The sequence below is a fragment of the Balaenoptera physalus genome (genome assembly GCF_965194825.1).
Source record: "Balaenoptera physalus genome assembly, chromosome: 5".
Lineage (NCBI taxonomy): Eukaryota > Metazoa > Chordata > Mammalia > Artiodactyla > Balaenopteridae > Balaenoptera > Balaenoptera physalus.
Genome location: NC_138884.1, coordinates 13,718,787 through 13,735,698, shown reverse-complemented (window position 1 = coordinate 13,735,698; position 16,912 = coordinate 13,718,787). Strand labels below are relative to the sequence as shown.

Genomic DNA, 16,912 nt, shown 5'->3' with positions numbered 1-16,912 from the left:
CACTGGACTAACCTCACCCACTGGGGACAGATAACAGAAGTAAGAGGAACTACGACCCTGCAGCCTGTAGAAAGAAGAACCCTAACACAGTAAGTTAAACAAAATGAGAAGACAGAGAAACACACAGCAGATGAAGGAGCAAGATAAAAACCCATAAGACCAAACAAATGAAGGGGAGATAGGCAGTCTACCTGAGAAAGAATTCAGAGAAATGACAGTAAAGATGATCCAAAATCTCAGAAATAGAATAGAGAAGACAAAAGAAACGTTTAACAAGGACCTAGCAGAACTAAAGAACAAACAGTGATAAACAACACAATAACTGAAATTAAATATAAACTAGAAGGAATCAATAGCAGAATAACTGAGGCAGAAGAACGGATAAGTGAGCCGGAAGATAGAATGGTGGAAATAACTGTCATGGAGCAGAATAAAGAAAAAAGAATGAAAAGAATGGAGGACAGTCTCAGAGACATCTGGGACAACATTAAACACACGAACATTCGAATTATAGGGGTCCCTGAAGAAGAAGAGAAAAAGAAGTGGTCTGAGAAAATTTTTGAAGAGATTATAGTTGAAAACTTCCTGAACATGGGAAAGGAAATAGTCAATCAAGTCCAGGAAGTGCAGAGAGTCCCATACAGGATAAACACAAGAAGAAACACACCGAGACACATATTAATCAATCAAAAATTAAATACAAAGAAAAAATATTAAAAGCAGCAAGGGAAAAACAACAAATAACATACAAGGGAATCCCTGTAAAGTTATCAGCTGATTTTTAAGCAGAAGCTCTGCAGGCCAGAAGGAAGTGGCAGGATATACATAAAACAATGAAAGGGAAAAACCCACAACCAAGATTACTCTACCCAGCAAGTATCTCATGCAGATTATACGGAGAAATCAAAAGCTCTACAGAGAAGCAAAAGCTAAGAGAATTCAGCACCACCAAACTAGCTCTACAACAAATGCTAAAAGAACTTCTCTAAGTGGGAAACACAAGAGAAGAAAAGGACCTACAAAAACAAACCCAAAACAATTAGGAAAATGGTAATAGGAACATACTTATTGATAATTACCTTAAATGTGAGGGGATTAAATGCTCCAAGCAAAAGACACAGACTGGCTGAACAGAAACAAAAACAAGACCCATATATATGCTGTCTACAAGAGACACACTTCAGACCTAGGGACACATACAAACTGAAAGAGGGGATGGAAAAAGATATTCCATGAAAATGGAAATCAAAAGAAAGCTGGAATAGCAGTACTCATATCAGAGAAAATCAACTTTACAATAAAAACTATTACAAGAGACAAGGAAAGACACTACATAATGATCAAGGGATCAATCCAAGAAGATATAACAATTATAAATATTTATACACCCAACATAGGAATACCTCAATACATAAGGCAAATGCTACCAACCATGAAAGGGGAAATCAACAGTAAAACAATAATAGTACAGGACTTTAACACCCCACTTTCACCAATGGACAGATCATCCAAACAGAAAATAAATAAGAAAACACAGGCTTTAAATGACACATTAAACAAGATGGACTTAATTGATATTTATAGGACATTCCATCCAAAAACAACAGAATACACTTTCTTGTCAAGTGCACATGGAACATTCTCCAGGATAGATCACATCTTTGGACGCAAATAAAGCCTCAGTAAATTTAAGAAAATTGAAATTGTATCAAGCATCTTTTCTGACCACAACGCTATGAGACTAGATATCAATTACAGGAAAAAATCTGTAAAAAATAAAAACACATGGAGGCTATATAATACACTACTATTTAACCAAGAGATCACAGAAGAAATCAAAGAGGAAATAAAAAAATACATAGAAACAAATGACAATGAAAGCACGACGATGCAAAACCTATGGGATGCAGCAAAAGCAGTTCTACGAGGAAAGTTTATAGCAATACAATCCTACCTGAAGAAAGAAAAGAATTCTCAAATAAACAACTTAACCTTACACTTAAAGCAAATAGAAAAATAAGAACAACAACAACCAAAACAACCAAGGTGAACGGAAGGAAAGAAATCATAAAGATCAGAAATAAATGAAAAAGAAATGAAGGAAACAATAGCAAAGATCAGTAAAACTAAAACCTGGTTCTTTGAGAAGATAAACAAAATTGATAAAACATTAGCCAGACTCATCAGGAAAAAAAGGGAGAAGACTCAAATTAACAGAATTAAAATGAAAAAGTAAAAGTAACCATTGGCACTGCAGAAATATAAAAGAGCATGAGAGACTACTACAAGCAACTATATGCCAATAAAATTGACAACCTGGAAGGAATGGACAAATTCTTAGAAAAGTACAACCTTCCAAGACTGAACCAGGAAGAAATAGAAAAAATGAACAGACCAATCACAAGCACTGAAATTGAAACTCTAATTTAAAATCTTCAAAAAACAAAAGCCCAGGGCCAGATGGCTTCACAGGTGAATTCTATCAAACAGTTAGAGAAGAGCTAACACCTATCCTACTCAAACTTTTCCAAAATATATGAGGGAGAAACACTCCCAAATTCATTCTACAAGGCCCCCGTCACCCTGATACCAAAACCAGACAAGATGTCACAAAAAAAGAAAACTACAGAGCAATATCACTGATGAACATATATGCAAAAATCCTCAACAGAATACTAGAAAAGAGAATTCAACAGCACATTAAAAGGATCATACACCATGATCAAGTGCAGTATCCTAAGAATGCAAGGATTCTTCAATATATGCAAATCAATCAATGTGATACACCATATTAACAAATTGAAGGAGAAACACACTATGATAATCTCAATAGATGCAGAAAAAGCTTTTGACAAATTTCAATACAGATTTATGATAAAAACTCACCAGAAAGTAGGCATAGAGGGGACCTATCTCGACATAATATATGGCTATATATGACAAACAGAGCCAACATCATTCTCAATGGTGAAAAACTGAAAGCATTTCCTCTAAGATCAGGAACAAGACAAGGTTGCCCACTCTCACCACTATTAATCAACATAGTTTTGGAAGTTTTAGTCACAGCAATCAGAGAAGAAAAAGAAATAAAAGGAATCCAATTCAGAAAAGAAGAAGTAAAACTGTCACTGTTTGCAGATGACATGACACTATACATAGAGAATCCTAAAGATGCTACCAGGAAACTACTAGAGCTAATCAATAAGTTTGGTAAAGCAGCAGGATACAGAATTAATGCACAGAAATCTCTTGCATTTCTATACACTAATGATGAAAAATCTGAAAGAGAAATTAAGGAAACACTCCAATTTACCATTGCAACAAAAAGAATAAAATACCTAGGAATAAACCTACCTAAGGAGACAAAAGACATGTATGCAGAAAATTATAAGACACTGATGAAAAAAATTAAAGATGATACAAACAGATGGAGAGATATACCATGTTCCTGGATTGGAAGAATCAATATTGTGAAAATGACTCTACTACCCAAAGCAATCTACAGATTCAGTGCAATCACTATCAAAGTACCAATGGCATTTTTCACAGAACTAGAACAAAAAATTTCACAATTTGTATAGAAACACAAAAGACCCCGAATAGCCAAAGCAATCTTGAGAACGAAAAATGGAGCTGGAGGAATCAGGCTCCCTGACTTCAGACTAGACTACAAAGCTACAGTAATCAAGACAGTATGGTACTAGCACAAAAACAGAAACATAGATCAATGGAACAGGATAGAAAGCCCAGAGATAAACCCACGCACATATGGTCACCTTATCTTTGATAAAGGAGGCAAGCATATACAGTGGAGAAAAGACAGCCTCTTCAATAAGTGGTGCTAGGAAAACTGGACAGCTACATGTAAAAGAATGACATTAGAACACTCCCTAACACCATACACAAAAATAAACTCAAAATGGATTAAAGACCTAAATGTAAGGCCAGACACTATCAAACTCTTAGAGGAAAACATAGGCAGAACACTCTATGACACAAATCACAGCAAGATCCTTTTTGACCCAGCTCCTAGAGAAATGGAAATAAAAACAAAAATAAACAAATGGGACCTAATGAAACTTAAAAGCTTTTGCACAGCAAAGGACACCATAAACAAGACGAAAAGACAGCCCTCAGAATGGGGGAAAATATTTGCAAATGAAGCAACTGACAAAGGATTAATCTCCAAGATTTACAAGCAGCTCATGCAGCTCAATAACAAAAAAACAAACAACCCAATCCAAAAATGGGCAGAAGACCTAAATAGACATTTCTCCAAAGAAGATATATAGATTGCCAACAAATACATGAAAGGATGCTCAACATCACTAATCATTAGAGAAATGCAAATCAAAACTACAATGAGATATCATCTCACACCGGTCAGAATGGCCATCGTCAAAAAATCTACAAACAATAAATGCTGGAGAAGGTGTGTAGAAAAGGGAACCCTCTTGCACTGTTGGTGGGAATGTTAATTGATACAGCCACTATGGAGAACAGTATGGAGGTTCCTTAAAAAACTAAAAATAGAACTATCATATGACACAGCAATCCCACTACTGGGCATATACCCTGAGAAAACCATAATTCAGAAAGAGTCATGTACCACAATGTCCACTGCAGCACTATTTACAATAGACAGGACATGGAAGGAACCTGAGTTTACATTGACAGATGAATGGATAAAGAAGATGTGGCACATATATACAATGGAATATTACTCAGCCATGAAAAGAAACAAAATTTAGTTATTTGTAGTGAGGTAGATGGACCTAGAATCTGTTATACAGAGTGAACTAAGAAAGAGAAAAACAAATACCGTATGGTAACACACATATGTGGAATCATAAAAAAAAAAAAAAGTTTCTGTAGAACCTAGAGGCAGGACAGGAATAAAGACACAGATGCAGAGAATGGAGTTGAGGACATGGGGAGGGGGAATGGTAAGCTGGGATGAAGTGAGAGAGTGGCATGGACATATATACACCATCAAATGTAAAATAGATAGCTAGTGGGAAGCAGCTGTATAGCACAGGGAGACCAGCTCAGTGTCCGTGACTACCTAGAGGGATGGGATAGGGAGGATGGGAGGGAGATGTAAGAGGGAGGAGATATGGGGATATATGTATACGTATAGCTGATTCCCTTTGTTATACAGCAGAAACTAAAACAGCAGTGTAAAGCAATTGTACTCCAATAAAGATGTTAAAAAAAGAAAAACACACACACAAAATATAACCCAATAGAAAAATCACCAAAGGATCTGAATGGGTAATTAACTCAAAAAGAAACCTGAAGAGCAAAAAAATGCAAGAGAAGATGCAGAATCTTTTTATAATAAGGGAAATGCAAATTGAAACAAAAAGATATACCATTAAACACTGAATAACTTAATAAAAATGTAAAAGTGTAACAAAAACCAACATTTAGTGCAATTTGAATTTGTAGCACTGTTGGAGGTATGTAAATTGGTAAATATCTATGAAAATAGGTTTGAGATTACCTAGTAAAGTTCAGTGTATGTTTTCTTGTACTGTAGCAATTCTACTCCTGGATACAAATTCTACAGAAATACATACACAAGTACAAGAGTATATATCCAAGATATACGTCTAAGAATATTCATAATATCATTGCTTATGATAGCCTAAAAGCAGCCACAGACCACAGCAAGTTGTGACACATTTATACATAAAAAATGATACAGCAATATAAATGATTAAACAACTTCACATAACAACAATAGTGTATAACACAAACACAACGAGGAATATAAAAAACAAGAAGAAAGAATATATACTATATTGTGTCCATTGATAAATTGAAATGTCAGAAAAACAAATATTTAAGGATGCACACTTAGGTGATAAAATTATACTAAAATGTAAACAAATTAATATCATAAAATGCAGACTATCAGTGATACTACTGAGAAGGGAAGTCAGGGCTATCAACAAGAAGTATAATGGGGGTTTTAGGATGCTTGATATGTTCTACTTCTTTACCATAGTAGTGGGTGTTTCCTTTACAATAATTCACTAAACTATCCTTGTGCTTTATGTAGTTTTCTATATGTTTGATATGTTTCACTATAAAACAATTAAAAACACGTTAAGATAGTTTCAACTTCTCTAGCATAAATTTACCAAGAGGTTTTTATTGCTCATTAGAATAACTCTAAATTTCAATTTGTATAAAATTTTCTGCATCCTACACCTCAGCACTGGAAAGAAACATCTACTGAAGACCTTATTTTCAATGCAGCCAACTTTATACAGTTACAAATTTATAGCTATGAACTCTGTATGCACACTCAATTAACTTAGGTTTTTCCCTACCCAAAATATATAAAAATGGCAAATCAAAACTGTAGAAAAGTCATTTCTCCAGAGTTTTTACATTTCTCCTTAAGAAAGCTATTGGCCCAGTATTTCATGAAACATCCTTTATTGGCACTCAACTTCTTACATGTGATCTGTAGTGTAAAACAAGAGTCCATTTCCCGGAAACCATTTTTTTCCTACTTATTACACGACATAGACGCTGAGATACTGTAATGTCACATTTTATTGTAAACTTTCCTTCTTAATATATAAAATTTATCAAAGCTCTTATTCTGATTTTGTGCATGTTACAAGCTAAAAACCAAGTAGCTATGCATTGCATAAATATTAAATTCACTACTTTATAAAAATTAGTATTATAATGAATGGAAGATTATGCTAGTTCCCTAGGCAATGATCAGTTTAATTTTTTCCCTTTATTCTAAGGCACAGATAGAATTTATTGATTAATACTTCTGATAAGTATGTAAGGTCATCTAAATGCCTAATTCTTCCCCCTCTTCTTCTCTCTCAAACTACAATATAGACTTTAATGCATACCGTGATTGTATTGCATGGAGAACAAACAAAACAATATTACTATAGGAAAAAGCAAATTTATCAATGTGTCTGGTCTTACTTTGCGAACACCTCGGCCAAGCTCTTCTCCGTAGTTGGTTCCAAGAATTTCAAAGTGGACATTGGGATTGCCTCCATTTTCTCCAAATTCTAGCTCTCCAGTCAACCCACTAACTCCACCCTAAAGGAGAGAAAAGATACTGATGTAAGATTTTTGAAGATGTAAAATAATAATAATAGGAAGTTCTAGGAACACAATTTTCATCTATAAAATAAATATTTTTTCAAGCATGCAATTATTAACAGGATATTTTTAATAGATACACAGCATTAATAGGAGTACAATTGAAAGTAGCCTTGAGTATCACTTAATCCAATCCCATCCACTCTACAGAAAATGAAATTTTGACTCAAAGAAGTAAATTGTACTCAAAATGCCATGTTTGAATTGAGACTAAATTCCAGGCTAGGATTTTTGCCTACATATGTTGTGACATGCATGGATCCATTAGTCAAAAAACAAGATACTTCCAGGAGCATAGAATGTACTCTGGAAACAAGTTTTGACAATACTCTTTCTCCAGCACAATTCCCTTCTAATTTAATCTAAAATTATGTCTGGAAATCTTAAAAGCCATAGTTTTTAACTTATTGGAGGTTTGTTTTTCCTCCTTTAAATATCTTTTTCAAATTAAAAAATCTAAATTAGTCCTGAAGTCTGTTTTTGCACTTAAATAGTAGTTCTAGCTGTTGTGATTCCTTGGGAATTTCCAAGCTTCATCTTTCATTCAACATGACAGATGTTCATTTCCCCAGCAGATGGCAATATAGGTAATACTTCTCTCTTTCTTGTTTACCATTCTTTTCTCAGTTTAGTTTATCAGTCTTCACATTATTTAGGATTTTACAAATGAAAATAACATTGTTAGTCACGCTCTACTAAAGTATTTCTAACTTAGAATTTTGGCATGATAATCACATATATTTGGACAAATTATCTCAGTTTGTAAACTGCTTCAATTATCACCTCTGTGATGTTGATACTTAAATATATCTCATTTGCCATAACCTGTAACTCAACTTCTAGTCTTTTCTGGCAGGTATTTTGCTGTCTGCTATATCTCCTACTTTCAACTGTGTCTTACAGCCCATCACATGACACTGAGTTCATAACAGTCATTCAAACAAATTATTCCTTATTCATTAATGTCAATATTTAATCTATTTCATTTTTGCAACAGTAATAATCAACAAAACTGATCCTTCACTGTTATTTTCTAATAAGATAGCCTCTCTTTTATTATCCAGTTTTATTAATAAAAATATATTGAATTTGAAATATCTGTGCTTTTCTCATATGTGATTAAACAGTCAATAGCATGGATTTTGAAGTCAGACTTCCTGGATTTGATCAATGGCATCAGAATCTACCAGCTGTACAAACCTGGCTAAGTCATTTAATTTCTCTATGCCCCAATTTCTACATCTGTTAAATGGCAAAAATAATAGTATCTACCCCAGAAGATAATTATGTCTTATAATACAAGTAAATATAGAAGAGTGTTTGATAAATTATGAGAGCATAATTACTATCACCATCATCATCATCATCTCCATGATTATTTCATTCTTTAATTTTGGAAGGTTTCTAGTTCTACTAGAAATTATAGGCATGCTCCTCGGTTTTTTTGGTTTTTTTTTTAACTAAAGTTTACAAGGGTTGCAAAATTTCATTATATGCTTGAATATTTACAGGCTTTGGAAAATGTTTTTGTAAATTTGACTCAATTATATTTCATTGATTAGTATTTGGGGAGAAAAAGAGTTATCAAATCAGCTGGTCTAGGATCTATTCCCCCATTTTCTGATATGTATGTGAGTGTGTGTGTGTGTGTGTGTGTGTGTGTGTGTGTGTGTGTGTGTGTGGTAGAGGGAGCAGCCCAGGGGTAGAAAAAAAAAGGAGGTAAATGAGTCTAATGCCCTTGTCAACTGGAATCCCAGGTAAAGAGATTAGTAATGTTTACTAGGAAGAAGAGTCTGATCTATAAAAGCCCTTAGCAGTTTGTCCCGGCCTAAAGAATTATTATTATTAGTTGTTAACTGGAGTAGTAAACAAACTCCGAATCTATGGATTAATGGTTTATGGCTCCCTGGAAAATGTCCTAAAGCTTTACACTTTCTAGGGCAAAAATGGAGACATTTCATAACGTAAATGCTCTCTGCTGTGTGAGATAAGCCTACAAAATCTTTTTTGGAGACAGAATGTGCATGTATGTCCAATGTGGGAAGAAAGGGCTTGGGGGGCGGGGGAGCATACAGAATTTCCGATAATCTCTTTCTCCTTTGTGCTTCTTAATTGCCTGTGTCTGATATGGGTGAACTATCCCATTCTTGTGCGTCAATCTGATCCTGAATGTTCACTCAGTAATAATATCTCAAGGAACCCAATTTTCACGTAAGATTTTAAAGACTGGGTTAAGTACAGTGGATCTTATTATCATATATATGTCTAAATGGCAAATTCTGTAGGAGTTTGACAAATATAGCTTATATTACTACACATAGTTCAAACTACTGGTATTAAGAAATCCTTTAAGAAGCACTTTTCTTGTCCTCAAAATCACACATCTACCTCAGTAATATCTCCAATTATATCAGAATCTTACATTTCTGACTTAGTACTTTATTTCTAGGAAAAAGGGGAAAGATATTGTGTATCAATATGATTGCTAGATTGCAAAAATGCTATACTCCTGAAAATTTTAAACTTTTTAACCACTAGACTGCCTGGCACTGTATTATTATTGTTCCCCATCAATACTCATATGGCCACCCTGGGCCAGTGTCTTTTCTTTGGCTCATATCTGGTACCGAGCAACTCAGTCCACTTAATCCACATTGCACACGGTAAAAAACCCCATAAATCAGGGAAACTGCATTTAGTTTACTGTGGCTCCACTTATCTTTTTCACCTTTTTGACTTCATAATTTATCTTCTTTATGCTGTATTCTTTTTCTCTTTTTTCAAGGTGTAAGTACTATTTCTTATTTTTTAACATCTTTATTGGAGTATAATTGTTAGTTTCTGCTTTATAACAAAGTGAATCAGCTATACATATACATATATCCCCATATCTCCTCTCTCTTGCGTCTCCCTCCCATCCTCCCTATCCCACTTCTCTAGGTGGTCACAAAGCACCGAGCTGATCTCCCTGTGCTATGCAGCTGCTTCCCACTACCTATTTACATTTGATAGTGTATATATGTCCATGCCACTCTCTCACTTTGTCCCAGCTTACCCGTCCCCCTCCCTGTGTCCTCAAATCCATTCTCTACATCTACATCTTTATTCCTATCCTGCCCCTAGGTTCTTCATACCATTTTTTTTTTTTAGATTCATATATATGTGTTAGCATACGGTATTTGTTTTACTCTTTCTGACTTACTTCACTCTGTATGACAGACTATAGGTCCATCCACCTCACTACAAAAACTCAGCTTCATTTCTTTTTATGGCTGAGTAATATTCCATTGTATATATGTGCCACATCTTTATCCATTCACCTGCTGATGGACACCTAGGTTGCTTCCATGTCCTGGCTATTGTAAATAGAGCTGCAATGAACATTGTGGTACATGACTCTTTTTGAATTATGGTTTTCTCAGGGTATATGCCTAGTAGTGGGATTGCTGGGTCATATGATAGTTCTATTTTTAGTCTTTTAAGGAACCTCCATACTGTTCTCCATAGTGGCTGTATCAATTAACATTCCCATTGACAGTGCAAGAGGGTTCCCTTTTCTTCACACCCTCTCCAGCATTTATTGTTTGTAGATTTTTTGACAATGGCCAGTCTGACCAGTGTGAGGTGATACCTCATTGTAGTTGTGATTTTCATTTCTCTAATTATTAGTGATGTTGAGCGTCCTTTCATGTGTTTGTTGGAAATCTGTATATCTTCTTTGGAGAAATGTCTATTTAGGTCTATTTAGGTAATGTGTGCCTAGGTCTGAAGTGTGTCTCTTGTAGACAGCATATATACGGGTCTTGTTTTTGTTTCTGTTCAGCCAGTCTGTGTCTTTTGCTTGGAGCATTTAATCCCCTCACATTTAAGGTAATTATCAATAAGTATGTTCCTATTACCATTTTCCTAATTGTTTTGGGTGTGTTTTTGTAGGTCCTTTTCTTCTCTTGTGTTTCCCGCTTAGAGAAGTTCCTTTAGCATTTGTTGTAAAGCTAGTTTGGTGGTGCTGAATTCTCTTAGCTTTTCCTACTCTGTAAAAGTTTTAATTTCTCCACTGAGTCTGAATGAGATCCTTGCTGGGTAGAGTAATCTTGGTTGTAGGTTTTTCCCTTTCATCACTTTAAATATGTCCTGCCACTCCCCTCTGGCTTGCAGTTTCTGCTGAAAGGTCAGCTGTTAACCTTATGGGGATTCCCTTGTATGTTATTTGTTGTTTTTCCCTTGCTGCTTTTAATATTTTTTCTTTGTATTTAATTTTTGATAGTTTGATTAATATGTGTCTTGGTGTGTTTCTCCTTGGATTTATCCTGTATGGGACTCTGTGCACTTCCTGTACTTGATTAACTATTTCCTTTCCCATATTAGGGAAGTTTTCAACTCTAATCTCTTCAAATATTTTCGCATTCCCTTTCCTTTTTTCTTCTTCTTCTTGGTCTCCTATAATGTGAATGTTTTTATGTTTAATGTTGTCCCAGAGGTCTCTTAGGCTGTCGTCATTTCTTTTCATTCTTTTTTCTTTATTCTGTTCTGCAGCAGTGAATTCCACCATTCTGTCTTCCAGATCACTTATCCGTTCTTCTGCCTCAGTTATTCTGCTATTGATTCCTTCTAGAGAATTTAAAATTTCATTTATTGTGTTGTTTATAATTGTTTGTTTGCTCTTTAGTTCTTCTAGGTCCTTGTTAAACGTTTCTTGTAATTTCTCCCTTCTATTTCCAGGATCATCTTTACTATCATTACTCTGAATTCTATTTCAGGTAGACTGCCTATTTCCTCTTCATTTGTTTGGTCTGCTGGGTTTTTACCTTGCCCCTTCATCTGCTGTGTGTTTCTCGGTTTTTTCATTTTGCTTTACTTACTGTGTTTTCGGTCTCCTTTCGCAGGCTGCAGGTTCATTGTTCCCATTGTTTTTGGCCTCTGCCCCCAGTGGCTAAGGTTGGTTCAGTGGGTTGTGTAGGGTTCCTGGTGGAGGGAACTAGTGCCTGTGTTCTGGTGGATGAGGCTGGATCTTGTCTTTCTGGTGGGCAGGACCTCATCTGGTGGTGTGTTTTGGGGTGTCTGTGACCTTATTATGATTTTAGGCAGCCTGTCTGCTAATGGGTGGGGTTGTGTTCCTGTCTTGCTAGTTGTTTGGCATAGGGTGTCCAGCATTGTAGCTTGCTGGTCGTTGAGTGGAGCTGGGTCTTAGCATTGAGATGGAGATTTCTGGGAGAGCTTTCGCCATTTGATATTATGTGGAGCCAGCAGGTCTCTGGTGGACCAATGTCCTGAACTCAGCTCTCCTACCTCAGAGGCACAGGCCTGACACCCGGCCGGAGCACCAAGACCCTGTCAGCGACACGGTTCAGAATAAAAGAGACAAAAAAAAGAAAGAAATAAAATAAAATAAAAGTTATTAAAATAAAAAATAATTATTAAAAATAAAAAAATTAAAAACTAGTAAAAGAAAAAAAGAAAAAGACAAGAAAGAATGAGGAGAGTAACCAAACCAAAAAACAAATCCACCAATGATAACAAGCGTTAAAAAGTATATTAAATAAATAAATAAATAAATAAATAAACAGACAGATCCATAGGACAAATGGTAAAAGCAAAGCTACACTGACAAAATCACACAAAGAAGCATATACATACACACTCACAAAAACAGAAAGAGGAAAAATATATACATATATCATTGCTCCCAAAGTCCCCCGCCTCAATTTCGAGATAATTCGTTGTCTATTCAGGTATTCCACAGATGAAGGTACATCAAGTTGACTGTGGAGATTTAATCCACTGCTCCTGAGGCTGCTGGCAGGGATTTCCCTTTCTCTTCTCTGTTCACACAGCTCCCGGGGTTCAGCTTTGGATTTGGACCCGCCTCTGCGTGTAGGTCGCCTGATGGTGTCTGTTCCCCAACCAGACAGCACGGGGTTAAAGGAGCAGCTGCTTCGGGGGCTCTGGCTCACTCAGGCCGGGGGGGAGGGAGCGGTACGGAGGAGGCGGGGTGAGCCTGCGGCGTCAGAGGCATTGTGACGTTGCAGCAGCCCGAGGCGCGCAGTGTGTTCTCCCGGGGAAGTTGTCCCCGGATCTCGTGAGCCTGGCCCTGGCGGGCTGCACAGGCTCCCGGGAGGGGCGGTGTGGAGAGTGACCTGTGCTCGCACACAGGCTTCTTGGTGGCGGCAGCAGCAGCCTTAGCGTCCCATGCCCGTCTCTGGGGTCCGGGCTGATGGCCACGGCTTGCGCCCGTCTCTGGAGCTCGTTTAGGCGGCACTCTGAATCCCCTCTCCTCGCGCACCAGGAAACAAAGAGGCAAGAAAAAGTCTCTTGCCTCTTCGGCAGCTGCAGACTTTTTCCCGGACTCCCTCCCGGCTAGCCGTGGCACACTAACCCCTTCAGGCTGTGTTCACGCCGCCAACCCCAGTCCTCTCCCTCCGATCGATCCGACCTCCGAAGCCCGAGCCTCAGCTCCCAGCCCCGCCCGCCCCGGCGGGTGAGCAGACAAGCCTCTCGGGCTGGAGAGTGCTGGTCGGCACCGCTCCTCCGTGCGGGAACCTCTCCGCTTTGCCCTCCGCACCCCTGTGGCTGCGCTCTCCTCTGTGGCTCCGAAGCTCCCCCCTCCGCCACCCGCAGTCTCCGCCCGCGAAGGGGCTCCTAGTGTGTGGACACCTTTCCTCCTTCACGGCTCCCTCCCACTGGTGCAGGGCCCGTCCCTATTCTTTTGTCTCTGTTTTTTCTTTTTTCTTTTGCCTTCCCAGGTACGTGGGGAGTTTCTTGCCTTTTGGGAGGTCTGGGGTCTTCTGCCAGCGTTCAGTAGGTGTTCTGTAGGAGCTGTTCGACATGTAGACGTATTTCTGATGTATTTGTGGGGAGGAAGGTGATCTCCGCGTCTTACTCCTCCGCCATCTTGAAGATCTCCCCCTATGCTGTATTCTTAATGAGCTGTTAGCCTGTGTTATTAGTAAAACCTTCTCTCACGTGGATATAAAGGGTGCTTGAGAGGTCAGTATTTCAAGCAAATAAACCCTTTAACTGAAGCCCCTTCTTATTTGACTCAGACTTAACCTCTCTGATATTTGGTTGCCTAAAAATATTCCGTTTTTGAGCTTTTTTTGTTTTTCATCTATCCTCAGCTCAACATTGAAATCAGAGCCTTGGTAAAAATGTGTGCTGGCCAGGTGGTGACGAGCAGTCATTATCTTTGTGCATGCATAGTTGCAGTTTTTAAAAAAATCTCTTGATACAGCTGATTCTAAACAAAATAAGCTAATGGGACATTGATAGTATGAATAACACATATAGTTTTTAAATGTCCATTAAATTGACAGTAATAATTGCCTCCACAGTAAACCTTTTGAAAAATGCCATGTAAAATTAGTTTGGATTTCATCCTATACACTCTGTATTGAAATACCAGTGGGTATCAGATATGAAAAGAAGAAGAGAAGAAAAATAAAAAGAGTAGATCAAAGGTCAGGAATAATTTACCACTGGATAATCAGTTCCTGAAAAGGCAGAAGTTTGATGTTCCTTTATGGATAGGATACATTGGAAAAAAGAAGAAAAAAAGTTTCCTAAGTATTTGTTTCACTCTCTTTATGAGACAGAAGGATTTATCCCTATATTTGAAACTGCAAAGTAACTGAGAGGTACTTTTGGAAGATCATATGGAACATCAAATATTAATGACACTTGTCTAATTTCCTTATACATATTCCTAGGTTCCTTGCAACCTGCAAACATGTTCGGTAACTAAGGATACCCTGTTAAATAAACATAAGCCCAGCAAGATCTGTGAACACACTGGGAGATGCCAGACTCAGCAGTGTGCCCTGATGCCCTCATGTTTCATAAGTTAATTTCTGTGAGAAAAATCCCTGAGAGAAAGAAGATACTACATTTTATACCCAGAAAAGAAATATAATTTGTAGATAAATACTAGAATACACTATGCCAAAAAATAAAAAAGAATAAAAACATAAAACTTAACTTGTGTAAAATGTTTAGGAACATTTGAGTTGCCATATAACATTTATATGTGTGTGTATGTGCATAGAGATATATACATACATATTTACAAATATACATATATACTCAAATATTCATTCATAATAGAAACTTGAAGCAAACTGAGCAGGAAATAAGAAACTACTAACATTTTGGTCATGCTGTCTACATCTCAGAGAATAAGAAACTGAGGCCCAGACAACTAGTTATTTGAGGAACCTGAATTGAAGCCTCCTTCTTGTGCCTCATACATTTTCCTCTAGACGATGGAAGCTGCGTGTCCAATATAACACATGCATATCACAGTGATTGCTCAAAAAATGTGTGTTGAACTAAATTAAATTAAAATTGACACCATTTTACCCACTTTGTGATTCAAATGCCCTGAAGTTGAGGATACATTGACGGAGCCACAAGAAGACCATTCCAAGGGCATTGACTATATTTTCAAAGTTCTTGTGGCAAAAAGTTTATTTGCAAACATTTTTGTCAAAAGGCTATCTTATATTCCAAGTCAATACTGTTTCTAGTAAGTCATAATTATGTTTTCCTAAATGTTCTCTCTGTCCTTCAGGTTTATAATTCTAAATGGTACTTAGTGCTTAACACGAAAAGCAAAGTAATATATTTACATTACTCTAAGTATACAATTTAAAAAAAAAAATCAACGAGGGGAGATCAATCAAGACAAAGGAATAAGAAGACATAGAAGTCACCTCCCCCCACGAACACATCAAAAATACATTTACATATGGGACTATTCTCACTGAAAACTAACTGGAAAATGGTAGAAAGACTCCGATACAACCAAGGCCATAAGAAAGATTTCACATGTAATTGGGTAGGAAGAGCAGAGAAATTATCAGGTTAGGACCTGTGACCGTGGGAGGGGACTCAGAGGAAAAGGGAGATTACGTGGGCAGACATCCTCCCTGGGGCATGGGCAGTTCAAGTCACATATTGGGCTCCACAGGCCTGAGGTCTGACAAAGGGCAGACAAGCCCCCTTGGCTGGTTGGAGGGCTACTGAGACTAACAGGGGGGCTGTGGGAAGCCTGAACTCAGCTCGTGAAGAGCGTGCATCCTCTGGCTTGCTCCCGAGGCAGCGTGGAGAGGGCAGAGTGAGACTGCACTAGTGGCTGCCGGGTTTTCTACGACCAACCTAGCATCTGCCCCAGCCTGAGCCTCTCGATTGTTCCAGCCTTGCTTATTTCATGTCACAGCTCTGCACTGGATATAGGGCTGCCAAGACTGAGGAAAGTGGTAGACCTGGGAACACAGAGGTGACTCAGACCTGGGGCAGCATCTGGGCAGGGAGGAGGCAGCCATTGCTGACACTGCACAGGCAGCACATCAGAGGCAGCCTGGACCTCTGTCTACAGCCAACCTTCTGCAGCCCATGCCCCATCATGAGCTGAGAGCCCACATGGGCCCCTACTGCTCCAGCACTGCTCTCCTCTGGGGCAGGGGTACCGGAGCTGAGAGAGGGGAGAGCACATACTTGAAGGGAATGGAGCCACCTTGGACCCAAACTTCAGGGCTTCTGTTCCAGCAACTTTGGATCTGACCTCATCCCCAATCGGTAGGCAACAGTCACTGGCAGCTGACAGCTACCAGCACACCATGAGGAAAAATGTGACTTGCATTCATGTCAAATCCAGCTCTCCCACGGAAGGCACTGGGCACACACAGACTATACACGTATGTTCCCATGTAAGGACACTCCTTGAAGACCGCAATAGGTAACTGTTTCCCCTAAATTCATAGAGACAGAG

General features: G+C 38.0%; 1 protein-coding gene across 4 annotated transcripts in view; it reads right to left on the bottom strand.

Annotated features, from left to right (window-relative positions):
• Positions 1-16,912, bottom strand: part of GRID2 (glutamate ionotropic receptor delta type subunit 2) — a 1,427,475-nt gene that overhangs the window by 531,497 nt on the left and 879,066 nt on the right. For all 4 annotated transcript variants that reach the window (XM_082461676.1, XM_082461678.1, XM_082461677.1 and 1 more), the window contains exon 8: positions 6,967-7,086. In XM_082461676.1, coding sequence (XP_082317802.1) covers positions 6,967-7,086 — 120 coding nt within the window. The remainder of the gene's footprint in view (positions 1-6,966; positions 7,087-16,912) is intronic.